General features: G+C 36.9%; 1 protein-coding gene across 1 annotated transcript in view; it reads right to left on the bottom strand.

Moving 5' to 3' along the window:
- Nucleotides 1-273: 273 nt before the first annotated feature.
- LOC140144503 (ubiquitin carboxyl-terminal hydrolase 43-like) overlaps nucleotides 274-15,708 on the bottom strand; it is a 120,938-nt gene continuing 105,503 nt past the window's right edge. Inside the window, 7 exon segments of the mRNA XM_072166314.1 lie at nucleotides 274-459; nucleotides 1,396-1,628; nucleotides 7,281-7,470; nucleotides 9,388-9,470; nucleotides 9,472-9,629; nucleotides 11,034-11,153; nucleotides 14,623-14,752. Of these exon segments, the coding sequence (XP_072022415.1) occupies nucleotides 308-459; nucleotides 1,396-1,628; nucleotides 7,281-7,470; nucleotides 9,388-9,470; nucleotides 9,472-9,629; nucleotides 11,034-11,153; nucleotides 14,623-14,752 (1,066 nt within the window). The 3' untranslated portion in view covers nucleotides 274-307.

Genomic DNA, 15,708 nt, shown 5'->3' with positions numbered 1-15,708 from the left:
TCACCAAACAGCCTCACATATGAATGTGATTTATAGCTTCTTCCAGGCGAGCTGTAGTTGGTTCAATAAACCAGTCTAACACAATCCACACCCGAGTCAATATTCGTATCCAATGTTTTCATACCAAGACTGATTAATGCAGTAGTTATTTCAAGAACCAGTATCACACACAAACACTTCTTGCGATACTTTTATGGAGAAAGCCATCGCTGACTCGCTGTGTAACCACAGGACTAGTTTCTCACAGGTCTTCATCATGAAGCTCTCGATTTGCCAACAACCTAAATGTATTGTGTATAGAATAGTCTCATACACATGACTCTGTCATAACACTTTCATTGTCACTATCCTGACTGATTCCCAGGTGAGCTAGATGTGGCAGCATAGAACGGACACTCATGGTGGATACGATGCCCCTCACAAAGGGACGATTTATAGGTGCAAATCCTCCTGTGTCCTCTGAAAGCAAGCAAAGAAAATTACAAGTAACATCATGATATTAAGCAATTTATAACATTTTATGAAGTATCATAATTATTATGATCTTCTTCAAAATGGATCTACTGTTTTGATTGCAATATATAAGACAACATAAGATCAAACAAGGCAAAGACTTATCTGAGTGATTGAACTATAATTCTGTCACAATAGGGAAGAGCACAATGCAACCATGTGTATTTGTTGGCAGAACTAATTTAGAAAACCTAACTTTTGAGAGTATGTTTGTAGGTGAAAATCTAAACATAGGGTGTGCAATCTCACTGATTTCTGAAATTGTAATCATCACAACAAACTGTAAACAAACCATCTTCGAGGGTAATGTCAGACATTTGTAAAGCTCATTAGGTACGCACATTTTTAGTGCGCATAACCAGACTGACATCGGGTAAGAAAGGTCAAAGGTCCTCCCCTATGGTTTAAGTAAATAGCATTTCCTGTGATTCCTTTCACTCTCATCATATATTTTCTTTATATCATATTGGGCTATTCCATTTAAAATCCACATTACCTCTGTAGAAGATTTTGGAAATATCTTCTGGGGGGTAATTGGTCAGAGTTAATCATTTTGAAACCCATACTCCCTCTGTATTATGGCTTTACCTCTATCTTTCACAAGAACAAGAGCGAGAGCAATTGCTCTCTACTGCTCTCCTTAGATCTGATATAAGAGAGTGATTTTTAGCTCTCCTTAATTGACCATTCTCTACTTGTAAATGGTCTAAACAGCTTTCCTTGCTCTCCTGCCAATTCCAAAAGATAGTCCCAGAGTTACCGAATTGTCTGTTCTATTCTATTCTATTCTATTCAAAACCCATACTCCCTCTGTGGAAGACTTTAGCTAAATCTTCCACAGGGGTAGCGTGGCCTTCAAATGGAATAGCCCATTGCACTTACCATCCTCAGAGAAGTCTTCCCTAGACTCATGCCTTCTCATCTTAGCCTTAGTACTCTCTTGTCTCCATACCCATTGCTTGTACTGTTGGCTGCTGGTGTCCCCTAATACTTTATCATTGTGAGACCCATTGGGAAAATGAAACCCATTCTGTTGCAGTACTGGGGAATCATCTGGACTGCCGTAGTGGTTCATACCATTTAAACCATTCAGTCCATTCTTCATAGAGGGTATTCTGGTCAAAATAAAAATAAGATATAAAGGTAATGAGGGATGATTTAAGGCCAGAGTAATGGAAGACACATTCGTCCACGACCGAATTTGAGATTTTTTGATATTTATCAACACTAAGATGTATTCTTTCAATTGAAACTGATAAAATACAACTTGCTAATATTTATTTGTATTTTTGCTTGATTTATTTCACTCTTTTCAACTCTAAAAAGTCACATGGCTCAAGACAGCTTTGTAAATTGGCGGGAAATAATGAGTCAGAAATGCGCGAATGCGAAATATTGTGATTACTGCAGCGATTCGCGTCAGCGTGACGCCAGCGCAACTCTGCGCGTATGTCCAACGCAGTCAAGGCGCATTCGGTATGTTGTTAACGCCAGCAAATGTGGTGTAAACAAAACAAAAATTTGCAGTCAAAATGCCACTTAGATTTTTTAATTATTTTGAATTTTGGCGCACTGAAAGCAGAGATTATAGATTCATTGGTGCAAAAAGATGCATATTTAGACCATGCACCAGATACAGCTTTTACAAGTGTGAAAGTCTTACCGTTTTAAAATTTAAGGACGTTTTGTGCATAATTTTGACATTTTTTACTAAAACGTCGATTTCTCAGAGTTCACTTTTGACAATATTGCACGATTTTTGTGACAAGATAACTCGAAAAATATGCAAGCAAAGGGTAAACTTTTTGCACTTTCCTTTAGAGTACATCAAAGTCTAGGGAAGGTTTTTTCATTTTTTCAAAATATTTGTTTTAAACAAAAATATACACATATGTGCAATTTTTAGCTTAATAGAGTGACAAAATGTCTTTTTTCACATGTTTTTTTTCAATATTTGAAAAAAGAGACGAATTTCAAAAAAATAAAAAAACCTTCCCTAAGTTCATGTCTCTTCTTCATGAAAAGCTAACTGAATTTTTTTACTCCGAACGGATTTTTTTCTAAGTTGTCACAAAAAAATTGGGTTAAAAAGTGAATTTTGTGATTTTTTCAAAAACTTGAGATTTTGAACAAATCTGGCGTCACCATGGGATTCCTTGACTCATTTCCTTTCCAAAAATGTATAGTTTTATATACTTTGGACATACAATTCAGAAATAATGAAGCTCGAAAAGGTCCATGTTCTCTCCCATTACTCTGCCCATAAGAGATGACAGGCACTTATTAGACAGTGTAAAGAGCTATTGAAAGATTGTAATTTTTTACACCATCGTAACTTCAACACGAAGTTAAAAATGCTATTGAAATTACTTTACTGTTACTGGTTTCCGATCATTCCTGATCATTCCTGATCATTAATTGAGCTGGTGGAAGCGTAATGTGTATACATAGAAGTAAGCAATGGCGCAAAGAATTGCAACCTCTTAAATTATATTATATGACCACACCTGCTCTCATTTACATGATCTCCCACATCTTTTTGGTCATAAAATATCACCAAAATACCTATACACACCCAGTAGTCAGACATATGTGACCCCTCGGCACAACTGAGCCCTGAAGTCGCCAATCATCATTTTTGAGATATTCAACCAAAATATTCTGCTTGAAATTAGCTTTAAAATGATGTATATCATGGCTATAGTACTTGACATTTAAGTAGTGAAAAATCAATAAAACAGTCAATAAATCCTTTGTTTCCTATTGTTTATTGTTAAGTTCAGTGGAGCATATCTCAATAGTGGCACTGGCGACATCCGGGCTCAGTTGTGCCGAGGGGTCACATATATGACCAAAGGAGTTACTGGAAGCAGTTCTGTGATTGAGATCATTTTGTATACCTAGCCCTTGTCATTCCATCAAAACCCAACAGTCTGGTGCCTCCTCTTCAAAAGGTTGTGGACAGGCAATACATATAGAGCACCGGAGGGTCCAATCTTGGCCAAGTTGATAAAAAAACTTAAGAAGCATGAACTCTGCTACCCAATATTCAGAAAGCGTGATCTATGGAGTTACTGGAGCATGTATAGCAAACATAGAGTTTTTGCCTTTTCATGATTTGCTAACCACTACCAGCCTCAAAACTTTGCAAACATACCTACATACTAAATATTTTGATTATTTTGATTAACAATGATCTAGAAACACCTGACTGATGCGCCTGTGTTTGGCAGCCAGCTCCAGAAATGTGTTTAATTTCTACCAGATACAATTGAAATTCACATTTGAGATTTGTACTGATAGTCATTGGATGCCTACTGACTATTTTGAGCAACTTTATGTTTGTGTTTGCAGCAGACTTTGCAAGTATTTTCCATCATTATTTCTTCATGCTAGTTACTGTACTCAATGCTCATGGCCACCATTGCTTCATTTAGATCAATGAACTACACTGTGATTAGCTTCATTGGACTGGTGCTAGTCTATATTGATTTGGTTCTAGCACCTACACAACTGTTAAGTAATTACCCCATTAGCAGTTCACCTTATACAATGGGAGTTTACACTAGAAGTGACTTACTTAAGTTCAGAGGCTCTGAGTTGAGCAATGCTAGACTGCCCCAAGACACTTGGAGAACTGTTTTATCATTGGGTATTGAAAGGCCAAATTTCAGCCTACTCATCGAGGCTGTAGAGCTGGTACACAAGTGAAACAGAAATGTTCGACATCCCCATCAAATGACCCTGACCAGTCTTGCCTAAACATAGGCCACTGGAATGCAAGAGGTATAAGAAGAAAGACTACAACTTGTCATGATATTGTTTTAGCCCGCTGCATAGATGCTATGTTCGTGACAGAGACATGGCTAAGTGTTGACTCTGATCAAGTTGCCATCGGAGAACTTGTCCCTCCCGGTTATGACTTTATCAATGTTCCCCGGCCAAATGATAACCATGGCGGTATTGGTATTGTGCATCAAAAGTCTCTAAAATTCCATCTTTTACCCAAGACATTTGACTCCATCTCATTTGAACATGCCATCATACTAGACAATGTTAGAAAGATCAACTTTGTTGCTGTGTATAGGCCAACTCCATCTAAAGTGAACAAGTTTACCACCAGACAATTCCTTACAGAGTTTGACGAATTTTTAATGTACATCAACACATTGTCTGGCAAGGTCATATATGTTGGAGATTTTAACATACATGTAAATAAACCTGCCAAGTATGATGCGAGTCACTTCTTGTCCTCGGTGGAAGGAGTTAACCTGCAGCAACATATCGTCGGTCCCACCCACAGGGATGGTAACACCCTCGACTTGATACTCTCACGACAAGAGGAGAACCTTGTTGCAAGCTGGTCAATAGGTCCAAGGATGGGTTCTGATCATCACATCATCTACTGTAAACTCAAAGTTCCGAGACCAGAAGTCCAAAAGGAGGAAATCAAGTCCAGGAATTTCAAGAACATCGACTTGGATGCTTTCAAAAATGACTTTTGGGCAACAATGAACTGTGAGAACTTGATTTCTGAAGATAATGTAAATAGTGTCATCATTAACTTTGAGAATGCTCTATCTGCCACTGTAGATAAACATGCTCCTGTTATAAAGAAAACCCGTAGCAGTCGTATTCATCAACCATGGTATAACAACGAGATCCATGAGGCAAGGAGAGTCCGCCGTAGGTGTGAGAAACAGTGGCGGAAAACATGTCTTGAGGTACACCACCAACTCTACCTTGAACAACTGGAGCTCGTGAATACCATGATTGAGAATGCTAAGAAGGTTTATCTACAAGGCAAGTTGAAAGATGCTGACTCAAAATCAATGTTCAGAACTGTAAATAGCCTTTTGAATAACAATAATAAGATTCTTCCATCTCATGACTCTCTACCAACTTTATGTAACAACTTTGCTACATTTTTCAAAGAAAAAGTTGATAAGATCCAGGAAGGTCTGGAGCAGCAAAGAACCAGTGTAAATGATAAGAGTGTAAATGTGTATCAAAGTCATGTTTCATGTACTCTTTCTGAGTTTGATCAAGTTGGTGCTGATGATGTTATGAAGATTATTAATGGATTTGCAGCTAAACATTGTATTCTAGATTCAGTACCCACTTGGTTTCTGAAAAGCAACTGTGAGGTTTTTGTCAATGCCATTACCAAAATTGTCAAATTGTCTTTATCTACAGGTGTGTTCCCGGACACTTTAAAACATGCCATCATAGGTCCGTTGATTAAGAAATCATCTCTTGATAGGAACATGTTAAAGAACTATAGACCTGTATCGAACATTAAGTTCCTATCTAAGGTTATTGAGAGAATTGTTGTAAACAGCATTACCAAACATATGCAAGATAATAATTTGGGCGAAGCCACTGCAATCGGCGATCGTGCAGCACATAGCACAGAGACGGCATTATTAAAGGTCAAAGATGATATTATGACATCTCTTCATCATCGAAAAGGGTCTTTCTTGTGTTATTAGACTTGAGTGCCGCCTTTGACACGGTCAACCATAACATCCTTTTTCAGCGAATGCATCAAGAACTTGGTATCAGTGGCATAGCCCTTCAGTGGATGAAATCATATTTCAGCGGACGAACCACCAGTGTATGTGTAAATGGTTGCCAATCAGCGAAGTGTGCCCTCGACTACGGTCTGCCTCAGGGGTCAATTGTTGGTCCCATATCTTTCAGCATCTACACCATCCCAATTGGAAGAATCATACGCGAACACCGCCTTTCTTACCATCTTTATGCAGATGACGTGCAACTGTATACCAACTTTGACCCGGCATGTCAGTCGTCCATTGATCGTGCACTCTCCTCTCTTACATCATGCATTGGTGACATTCAATCATGGATGACGTGCAATATGCTTCAACTCAATCGTGAGAAGACTGAATTCTTCATCGCCGCTTCATCTCATGTTAAGAACCAGATGCCTGCTGTCACACTCCAAATTGGAAATGAGGCCATTGAACCATCTGAAACAGTCCGAAATCTTGGTGTTATCTTCGATAACTGCATGCCTATGCGTACCCACATTTCTTCACTCACACGCAGTGTTTCATTCCACCTTCGCAATATCTCTCGCATTAGACGCTTCTTGGACTTTGATACTAGTAATGACATTATCCGCTCACTTATCTTATCCAGGCTTGATTATGGCAATGTTCTCCTCATGGGTGCCAACACTACTGATATCGCTTTCGCCTTCAGACCCTCCAAAACTGGGCTGCTAAAATCATCTTTTGTGCGAAGAAAAGGGACCATGTATCGCCGCTTTTACATCAGCTCCACTGGTTGTCTGTAGAGGATAGAATAACATTCAAAGCCATGCTGTATGTTTTTAAATGCCTTGCCGGCATTGGACCAGAATACCTGTCATCATGTCTGGAACTTAAGAATCCTCGCGAGGGCCTTAGATCCGCCTCAGATCGCTTTTCGTTTGAATGTGCCGATCATACGCAGTTGGACTTTTAAATCCGCTGCCGACAAGGCATTTACCTACAATGCACCTCTGATCTGGAACAATTTACCGTCATCTGTGCGAAGTGCTGAAACAGTCTCTGCCTTTAAAAAAGGCCTCAAAACCCACCTGTTTCCGCAAACATAATTTTGCTTGCTTCATTTTTCTTTTGTTTTTCAATTGTTTCTTGTATATATTATGCATATGTTTTGGTTTTTCACGCTGTGATCTTTTGAAATGGCGTGTAACAAAAGCTCTCATGTATGTATGTAACAAACCTTCAACATACCTATATACCCAGTGATCTGAAGTAGATGAGCTAGTTGAGCTGCTAGAACTACTGCTACCATTGGGATTATTTCTGCGATGATAAAACAATATATATGCACTCTTGCTTATCACTGCATCTTCACAGAAAGGAGTTACTTTGGCATCGTCAAAATCATACCACAGGCTGTCTGTAGGATTCTTACAAAAGGCTGAAATGAAAATGCAAAATGATACATATTAGTTATAAAATCAGAGCATTTGGAAATGCCTCAAGTACACGTTTGTGAGCTCTTGTTGAAGGACTAAGACCTCTGATGAAGCTCACCCAGAATTATTTTCTTTTACCATTTGTACCATATTTTTCCCGAAAGACCTAGAATTGTTTGGTCTTTTGGGAAAAAAATGTATATCTTCAATACAAAAGATCAATTTTTTTTTCAAATGATGGACAGTTTTTCCTCCCAGCTATATACACTTTAAGTATGTATCATTAGATTTATAAATTTTATTCCAGGATTATTAAATGTCAAATTTGTTAAATATTTGCCATAAATTGTGTAATTGTATTAAATTGTGAATTTCAATATATTTTCATTGGATTTTAAAACCTTCACAAGTTAGTTTTTCATTTAGCCTAGCTATCTCATTTTCATTTTTTGCTCACTTTTGAAAAAAGAATAACAATGGCATGGAATTGGGAGTTGTGCTTGGGAAAAGAGCAGTTTTGATTAGATCAAGTCCAAATATGGTTTCAAGTTTTTATTACCTGCATCAAGTAAGGCTGCTGACAACTAATAATGGTATGGGCCTCACCCCACCCCATGATGATTGACTCATTTTTCCTCTTCTTTTCTAGAATTTCAAGCTAATTTCTGATTGTTTTAATGAAATACTTAATCATTAAAAAATACCTATCTGTGTCCATTTTTTATTACGTAACTACAAAAAAACCTGTCTAACATGGAAGAATTGGATGAGGTATCCAAGTCACATAATCACTGCATTAAATACAGGGCACTACCTCATGTGCCTTTGTGTGATGTAACCTACACAGGCTTTGATCAGTTTAATATTCAGTACTGAATGCGTCAACTTGTAACTTGTCCTCTTCTCCCTCCAAATTAAACAGTACCTCAGTCTTAAACATAGTTGTCATAACATTCACTGTATGTTCAAGTCTTGGAAAATAACATGTGGGCGAGTGGCTTAAATTGGGTGAACTAGTGTCGTAGTCTCAATCTCAACACAGGGGATATTTACATGATGACACTGAACCAGACTAATACAGCTGATATATGATCCACATCAAATATATTTCAGTTCTTTTGCAGGTAGAAAGTCTGTTTTGGCCATTATATTGAATTTGGACCAGCAGAACCTGTTTGTGCATCAAATATAAAAGGAAAGTTTGTGAATCTCAAGATTGTTTTGCCAAGCACCCGCAAACCTCTCATTCTTAGTGTATATGTGTGCTACATTTTAATGCTCTGTGTGCTAGCCATAGGGTTCAACATAAAAGGTTTTGAGATATTTTTCAAAATATCAACAGGTATCTTAAGATCCACTGAACCAATACTAGGCTCTACTTGTTAGTACTCATTTTAATGAATTGTCATGCCGATTCCAAATATGGTCATGAAAATTTACAATTTTAAAATTGTTGAATTAAAAAACAATTGGAACCCGTCTCCTGCTGTTGACATCTGTGTGAAGATGGTTAAAGAATGATTACCTGTGCTAAGCGCTATGTGTCTTTCAAATGCTCATGTTATGCAACCAACATATAAAGTGCAATATTTCACTTGGTAAAACTGTTGCAAATGCAACTTCAGCTCTGGTGGTCAAAGTTAATAAAGAAACAAACAATATATAAAGGCGAAAAAATATGACTCGTAACACCGTGTATTGATATAGAAAATGAATGGCGTGCACGCAATTAGGCGCAGTGCTTACGCCAGCTGTGCATTGCGTAATGTGTGACTGGCACATGCTTATGTGAATTTATGCGAGTATGAGTTGGGACTTTATTGGCGTGCACAGTAACAAAAGCCGAATAATTTTTGCCTTATATAAACAGAACAAACTTTAGTAAATAAATTTAAAGTTGAAATATGAGTTCTACTCACCAGTATAATGTCCTCCATTCAAACTGCCCATATGATTGCACACAGCATACAAATCATACATACAATCTACTGCATTATTAGATGCGTCTTCTATGATTCTGTCTCCATGGAGACCACCCTGTAAGAGAAGCAAGTGTTGCAGCTTGGGGACTAGGCTGCCTTCTTTCTATGTACTGTTCCATGTTCAAGTTGTTTAGTGGAAACTCAACAAGTGTGTTTAGTTTGGTCCGAGTGTTGCCAACCTGAAAATTGTGAAACAAAAAAGGACATGTTTCTAAAATATGAATGATTGCTCTTAAAGGTGGCTGTCTGTTTGTAACACACAGTGTTTTCTACCTCACATTGAGGCCCATCATCCAAACATTCTTATTCCAAGCTAAGCTGTTAAATTAAGAATGCTAGTTCTAAAAGGGTTTAAGTCACAAAATCATGAAAATGGAGCTAGAGTTAGTTTTTGCTACAAGAGGATCATCTACACCCTCTGTGCAATTTTCATAGTGAAATAATGTGGTAGAGCATTAGAACTGCATGGACAAAACCACCTCCTTGCATTGAAACTACATGGACATAACAACCTTCTTTGCCATTAGTCTTGAAATGCCCTCAATGTGACTTAACCCACTTTTAGAACTAGCTTCCTCAAGTACTCCAGCAGTTTGAATTCTAGAAGAAAAGATGTGCATGTTGTGGCAAATAGAAAAGTATGTATATTTCAGACCTAATATTTACTGGAGCTAGAGAAAAATGTGAGCTTTCATCTGATACCAAAATCTGCAACTTGATGGGATAAAGTGGGGGATACGGTTGTCAATTGGGTCACCCACTTTTAAAAACTTTAGCAATATGTGACATGATCAAGGGGAATGAGTCGGATGTCGCTAATATTGTTTTTGAGATATTGGCAAAAACAGTGTTCAAATTCTTTTGTTTTATATGTTTTCAGACATTGATAAATTGCTCATAACTCGGTAACCAGGTGTCCGATTTTGACGGGGTTTGCATTAAAATGTAGCATTTGTAAACTGCCAGGAAATGATGTAAAAAACTTATAATTGAAAATTGCCGACATGTGACTCATTGCCCTTGATCATTTCACATATTATTATCATTTGATCTAAAACAGAGAAATGCTTGCAAGTCTTGTTTACTAGTTACTGTACTTGACAGAAATCATTGAATGGGTTCACAATGAGGCATTATTGCATATTCTTATGTTTATCCAAAAGGTATTTGAAACTGTCCTATTAGGCAATTACATTAACTATACAGTCCTGTTTGACTTGGGAATCGTCATTCATCAATATGAGGAGTTCCGTCAGGACAGTCTTTTATAGGCATCATGCATAATATACATTGTATATCAACATGGGTATTTGTGAGCTAGGCCTACAATTAAGCATGTACATGAATATAACATCTGTACTGTGTCTAATATGACCTCTTCTTCTTCTTCCTTATTAGTACAGGCCTCATGTACCAGAAGTGTCCTATGTCCTATTTTAAAATTATCTGAAGGATTGAAAATTGCTGTTAAGCTGGCATTTACAATTTTTCTGACAGATTCATCTAATAATATCTGAATAGTTCAATATTGGATATGGTCATCAGTTCTGGTTCTGGATATTTTACTCCTCATGACTCCTTACCTGCTTAAATCGTTTAAGGTGTATAATGAGGATATCTGGAAGAGACCAAAGACTCAGCTTCTTGGTTCCTTGTTGCAGTCTCTTGCAGAATGGGCAGTGCCATGCATTATCTGGACCAAGCTAGGAAAATAGAACGACAATACAATTATGAGAAATTTCTTAAAAGAGCATCCTGACACTCATCTGTTGAATAGCAATATCAGCTTTGGGAATATTTTAGCTGGTACCACAGCAAAATTACCACATAATTCTTTATATGATTTGATTTGGCAGTTGAATATTAGTTTTTGCATTGACCCTGAAAATGCTATGCACTATTTTCAAAACCATGACCAACTTTATATAATCATATTTATTTTCATAAAAAAATGCTACAAAAACCAGCCGAAGACAACAAAACACATCTTAAATTCTTATTCAAAAATAAACAACCACATTATGGGGGAGAGGGCTCAAAGGCCAAAACGGACAGAAAGATTACTGACCGATGAATCTTCTTTACTTACTACAACTCTTAGAATTCTAGAATCATCCTTGCACCTTTCAATACTGAATTATTCACACTCTTATGATACTTGATGAGTTGATTATAAACAAATCACCTACATACTTGTCTTGTTACAAGAGCTGCACAACCTTTCTAACAATGGATATGGACACTGTACAAATATGTGGGTGCATGGTTACAGGTGGGAAAACAATCTTCATCCTACGGTTTGATTACACATGTGCGTACACACCCACACACCCACATGACAAAAATCACTACAGATTGCAGTTCTCTTCCTTATGCTAAGAGTAAGATGTAACATTGTCATAGCAAACATTTGCCATAAGACATCAACATGTTACATCACATTCCAACTGACAGGGCATGTCTCTATTGTATGAAATTAGGTTTCTTGCTAAGGGGACTTACATGATTACAATGTCATGAAGTACAATAGTTGTTAGCTTCTCCGAATACAATTATTGTATTTGGAGAAGCTCCATATAAATGGGAAATTTCATTTATACGTCATATTGTTTTAAATAACAGGGATTTGGAGGCTTGGCATTATACTAGCTTTCAGAGAAGAACGGCACTCTCTAGTCCGTAGTGAGCATACACAGTGTAAACACGGAAGAGGGCTTCTGATTGGCTGATTCAATCATTCCACACTCATACTGTAACAACATAACAATCTGATTGGCTGATTATACGTCAAAGCTCCTTTCTGCAAAAAGCGGCACTCGTGAAAAGAAATACAAATCCCCAATTATGTCGCTCATTACCACGGCTTGCGAGTCAATCTGAGCAAGAGCGTGCCTTTCTTTTTTGAAATCTGCAGTAGATACTCTGCATATCACACCTTTCAATGTGCTTGTATATTGCTAACTTTTCCAAGTTTGTCACTGGATTATTTTGTTTCAATTTTCTCTGCTACCTTCTTTAATTTGTATTATATAAAATACCTCCACCATCTATTATTCATCACACACTGTGATTTGACCTATATTTGAAATAATGTGCCCTTATCAAACACAGTATATATTGTGTACATTCTCTACAAAGCATTACTACCCGTGGTTACGAGTACCATTTTTCCACGCTGTCAGTTGTGCTGTGAATATGCTTACGTAGTTTACCATGACGTAAACAAATAATAATATACTAAATGTATATTTTCTCTTTAGTTTAAATTAAAACTATTTTTGCGGTAAGAATTGAAGGTTGATGCCTTGTCCTTTGCACCCAAGTACTGTGTCCTTGGCAGTGAAAATTTAAATAACAGGTTCAGCTGTGCCTCGCCCTTTATTTATGATTTTACTGCGATGGACACATTATTTGGGTGTAAATGATGTGGCATTATCATTTATTTTTAAGTAACTATGCATATCTAGGGTCAGTTTCTATGTTCCAATGTTTTCAAATTTAGGGTGAGGTTTCTCTGAAATAACCCATTAGAAACATGTAGACCCAGCATCAACTTCTTTATGTAATCCTAATCTTGCAGTATTACATAACACACAATATGGCATGACTTTAATACTAATACTGAGTGGCACCCCTTGACTACATCAAGAAATCAACAGAACCAGGACTGGGTCAACTAACTTGCCAATACATGAATACCGTCAGGGCACATCCACCAGACATCACACAGACCCATCACTGCATGTCTCATTGTTCTCAATCTTCTCCTCTCTACGACACAATGAGGGTAACTACTAAAGGCGGGTAATAGTATGATGAGAATAAATCTTGTCATCCAGACTCTATTATCTCCTACTTTGAGAAGTATGGGTTGCCACTATTAATTTTGCCAATAGAAACATAGCAATATATTCTATACAGGTTTTTACTAGCTATCCCTGAGTCATTCAGGTCATTTGTGAAATGGGAGAGATGCTTAAATATGGCATATCATGATCTTCTTACAATTAAGTATTTTGATGTCAACATGGTCAAGGTAAACATGTTTAACATCATTATACATCATTGTATTATTGAACATCAAAATATTCCAACATGATGAACTAATGGATGCTTTATATCAATTCGTCGCCCCCAAGACATAGTGGCGTATCAGCCATTTTTGACCAAATGAGTTAAGATCAGTTTCATAATCTATGTATAAAGCTCTACATTCTGACAAACTTTCAAGACATGCATGATATTAATTAATAAAGTATTATCACTAATTAGGTTTGGCGTATCTCACTCAATGGAATTATTGTGTACAACATTCCCCTTGTTTTGGGCGACATAGTGGCGTATCAGTGACATACGCCACTATGTCGCAAATATGTGACATACACCACTATTTTGGTATATCGCGGCTGTGTGGCCAATATGGATATGAATTCAACTATTATTCGACATACTGGCGTATCACGTGTCGTATGTCAATTTTGAATGGAGAATAATTTTTCAAAAAATTTGACATACTGGCGTATAAGTTTAATGACTAATTACAATTAATTGGTGAATGACAACAATGTATTTTGTACATTAAATGTAACTTAAATATTTATATTTTCATATCCATTCAAGAAAAGGGGACATTTTAATCGAGGCAATGTATGACAAACGGTTAAAAGTTGCAAAAACTTCAGATGCTATTCTCTCAAAATGGCCATTTTCGTGATACGCCACTATGTCTTGCGGGCGACGAATTTGAGTCTCCCATATCAGTGTGTAATATAACACGTACCTCCTGAAATAGAAGAAAACACAAATCTGCCTCTAACAAGAAAAAATCCATCCATTCAACATTAGAACCACTGTACTTATAGTGGTATGAAATTTACATATGCATGGAATACATCAAGAAATAAGTCTATGATGCAGTCTCAGATACTGTGGGATCTTTTAGTCTGGTCAGCTGTTTTAAAAGATTCAACAAATAAAGAAAATTAAGTTGATTTGAATACATGCACTGTAACTTGTATTTAGTTGACAAGCTCATAAAAACCATCACAGTATGAAAATACTCTCTAGTGTGTGCAGATTGGTGAGAGCAAAACTTTGGAATCTTACAGCTGCTCTGATTGGGTAATACAAATTTAGTACGAACCAATCAATAGTGCTGATATTACAACTTACCCTCTCCTCTTGCGTGTAGAGGTCAATGCAATCTGGTAGCGATGCTCTGATTGGTTGTTGATGAGCCAGCCGCTCTCTTGCTACACTCTCATCTTCTTCTATATAAATACTTAGCACCCTCTGAGTAAATCTGTGAATGCAAAAATGTTTGCCCAAATTATTTTACAATGATGTATCAAAAACATTTTCATGACCTTTATATTACCTGATATTTAAATATTATGCTATCTACTGAAGACAGCAAATGCTATCTACTGAAGACAGCAATTTATGCTTTCTACTGAAGACAGCAAATGCTATCTATTGAAGATAGCATTTGCTATCTACTGAAGATAGCAAATGCTATCTACCGAATATAACAAATGCTATCTACCGAAGATAGCAAATGTTATCTCCTAAAAACAGCAAGTACTATCTACTGAAGATAGCAAATGCTATCTACTGAAGATAACTAATGCTATCTACTGAAGATAGCAAATGCTATCTACTGAAGATAGCAGATCCTATCTACTGAAGATAGCAAATGCTATCTACTTAAGTTACCAACTGCTTCCTACTGAAGATAGCAAATGCTATCTACTGAAGATAGCAAATGCTATCTACTGAAGATAGCAAATGCTATCTACTGAAGATAGCAAATGCTATCTACTGAAGATAGCAAATGTTATCTACTGAAGATAGCAAATGCTATCAACTGAATATAGCAAATGCTATCTACTGAAGATAGCAAATGTTATCTACTGAAGACAGCAAGTGTTATCTACTGAAGATAGCAAATGTTATCTACTGAAGATAGCAAATGCTATCTACTGAAGATAACAAATGCTATCTACTGAAGATAGCAAATGTTATCTACTACTGAAGATAGCAACTGCTTCCTACTGAAGAGAGCAAATGCTATCTACTGAAGACAGCAAGTGTTATCTACTGAAGACAGCAAGTGTTATCTACTGAAGATAGCAAATGTTATCTACTGAAGATAGCAAATGCTATCTACTGAAGATAACAAATGCTATCTACTGAAGATAGCAAATGCTATCTACTACTGAAGATAGCAACTGCTTCCTACTGAAGAGCGCAAATGCT

Source organism: Amphiura filiformis, unplaced genomic scaffold (genome assembly GCF_039555335.1).
Source record: "Amphiura filiformis unplaced genomic scaffold, Afil_fr2py scaffold_59, whole genome shotgun sequence".
Lineage (NCBI taxonomy): Eukaryota > Metazoa > Echinodermata > Ophiuroidea > Amphilepidida > Amphiuridae > Amphiura > Amphiura filiformis.
Note: the sequence above shows the minus strand (reverse complement) of the source record. Positions and strands in the feature narration are given on the sequence as shown.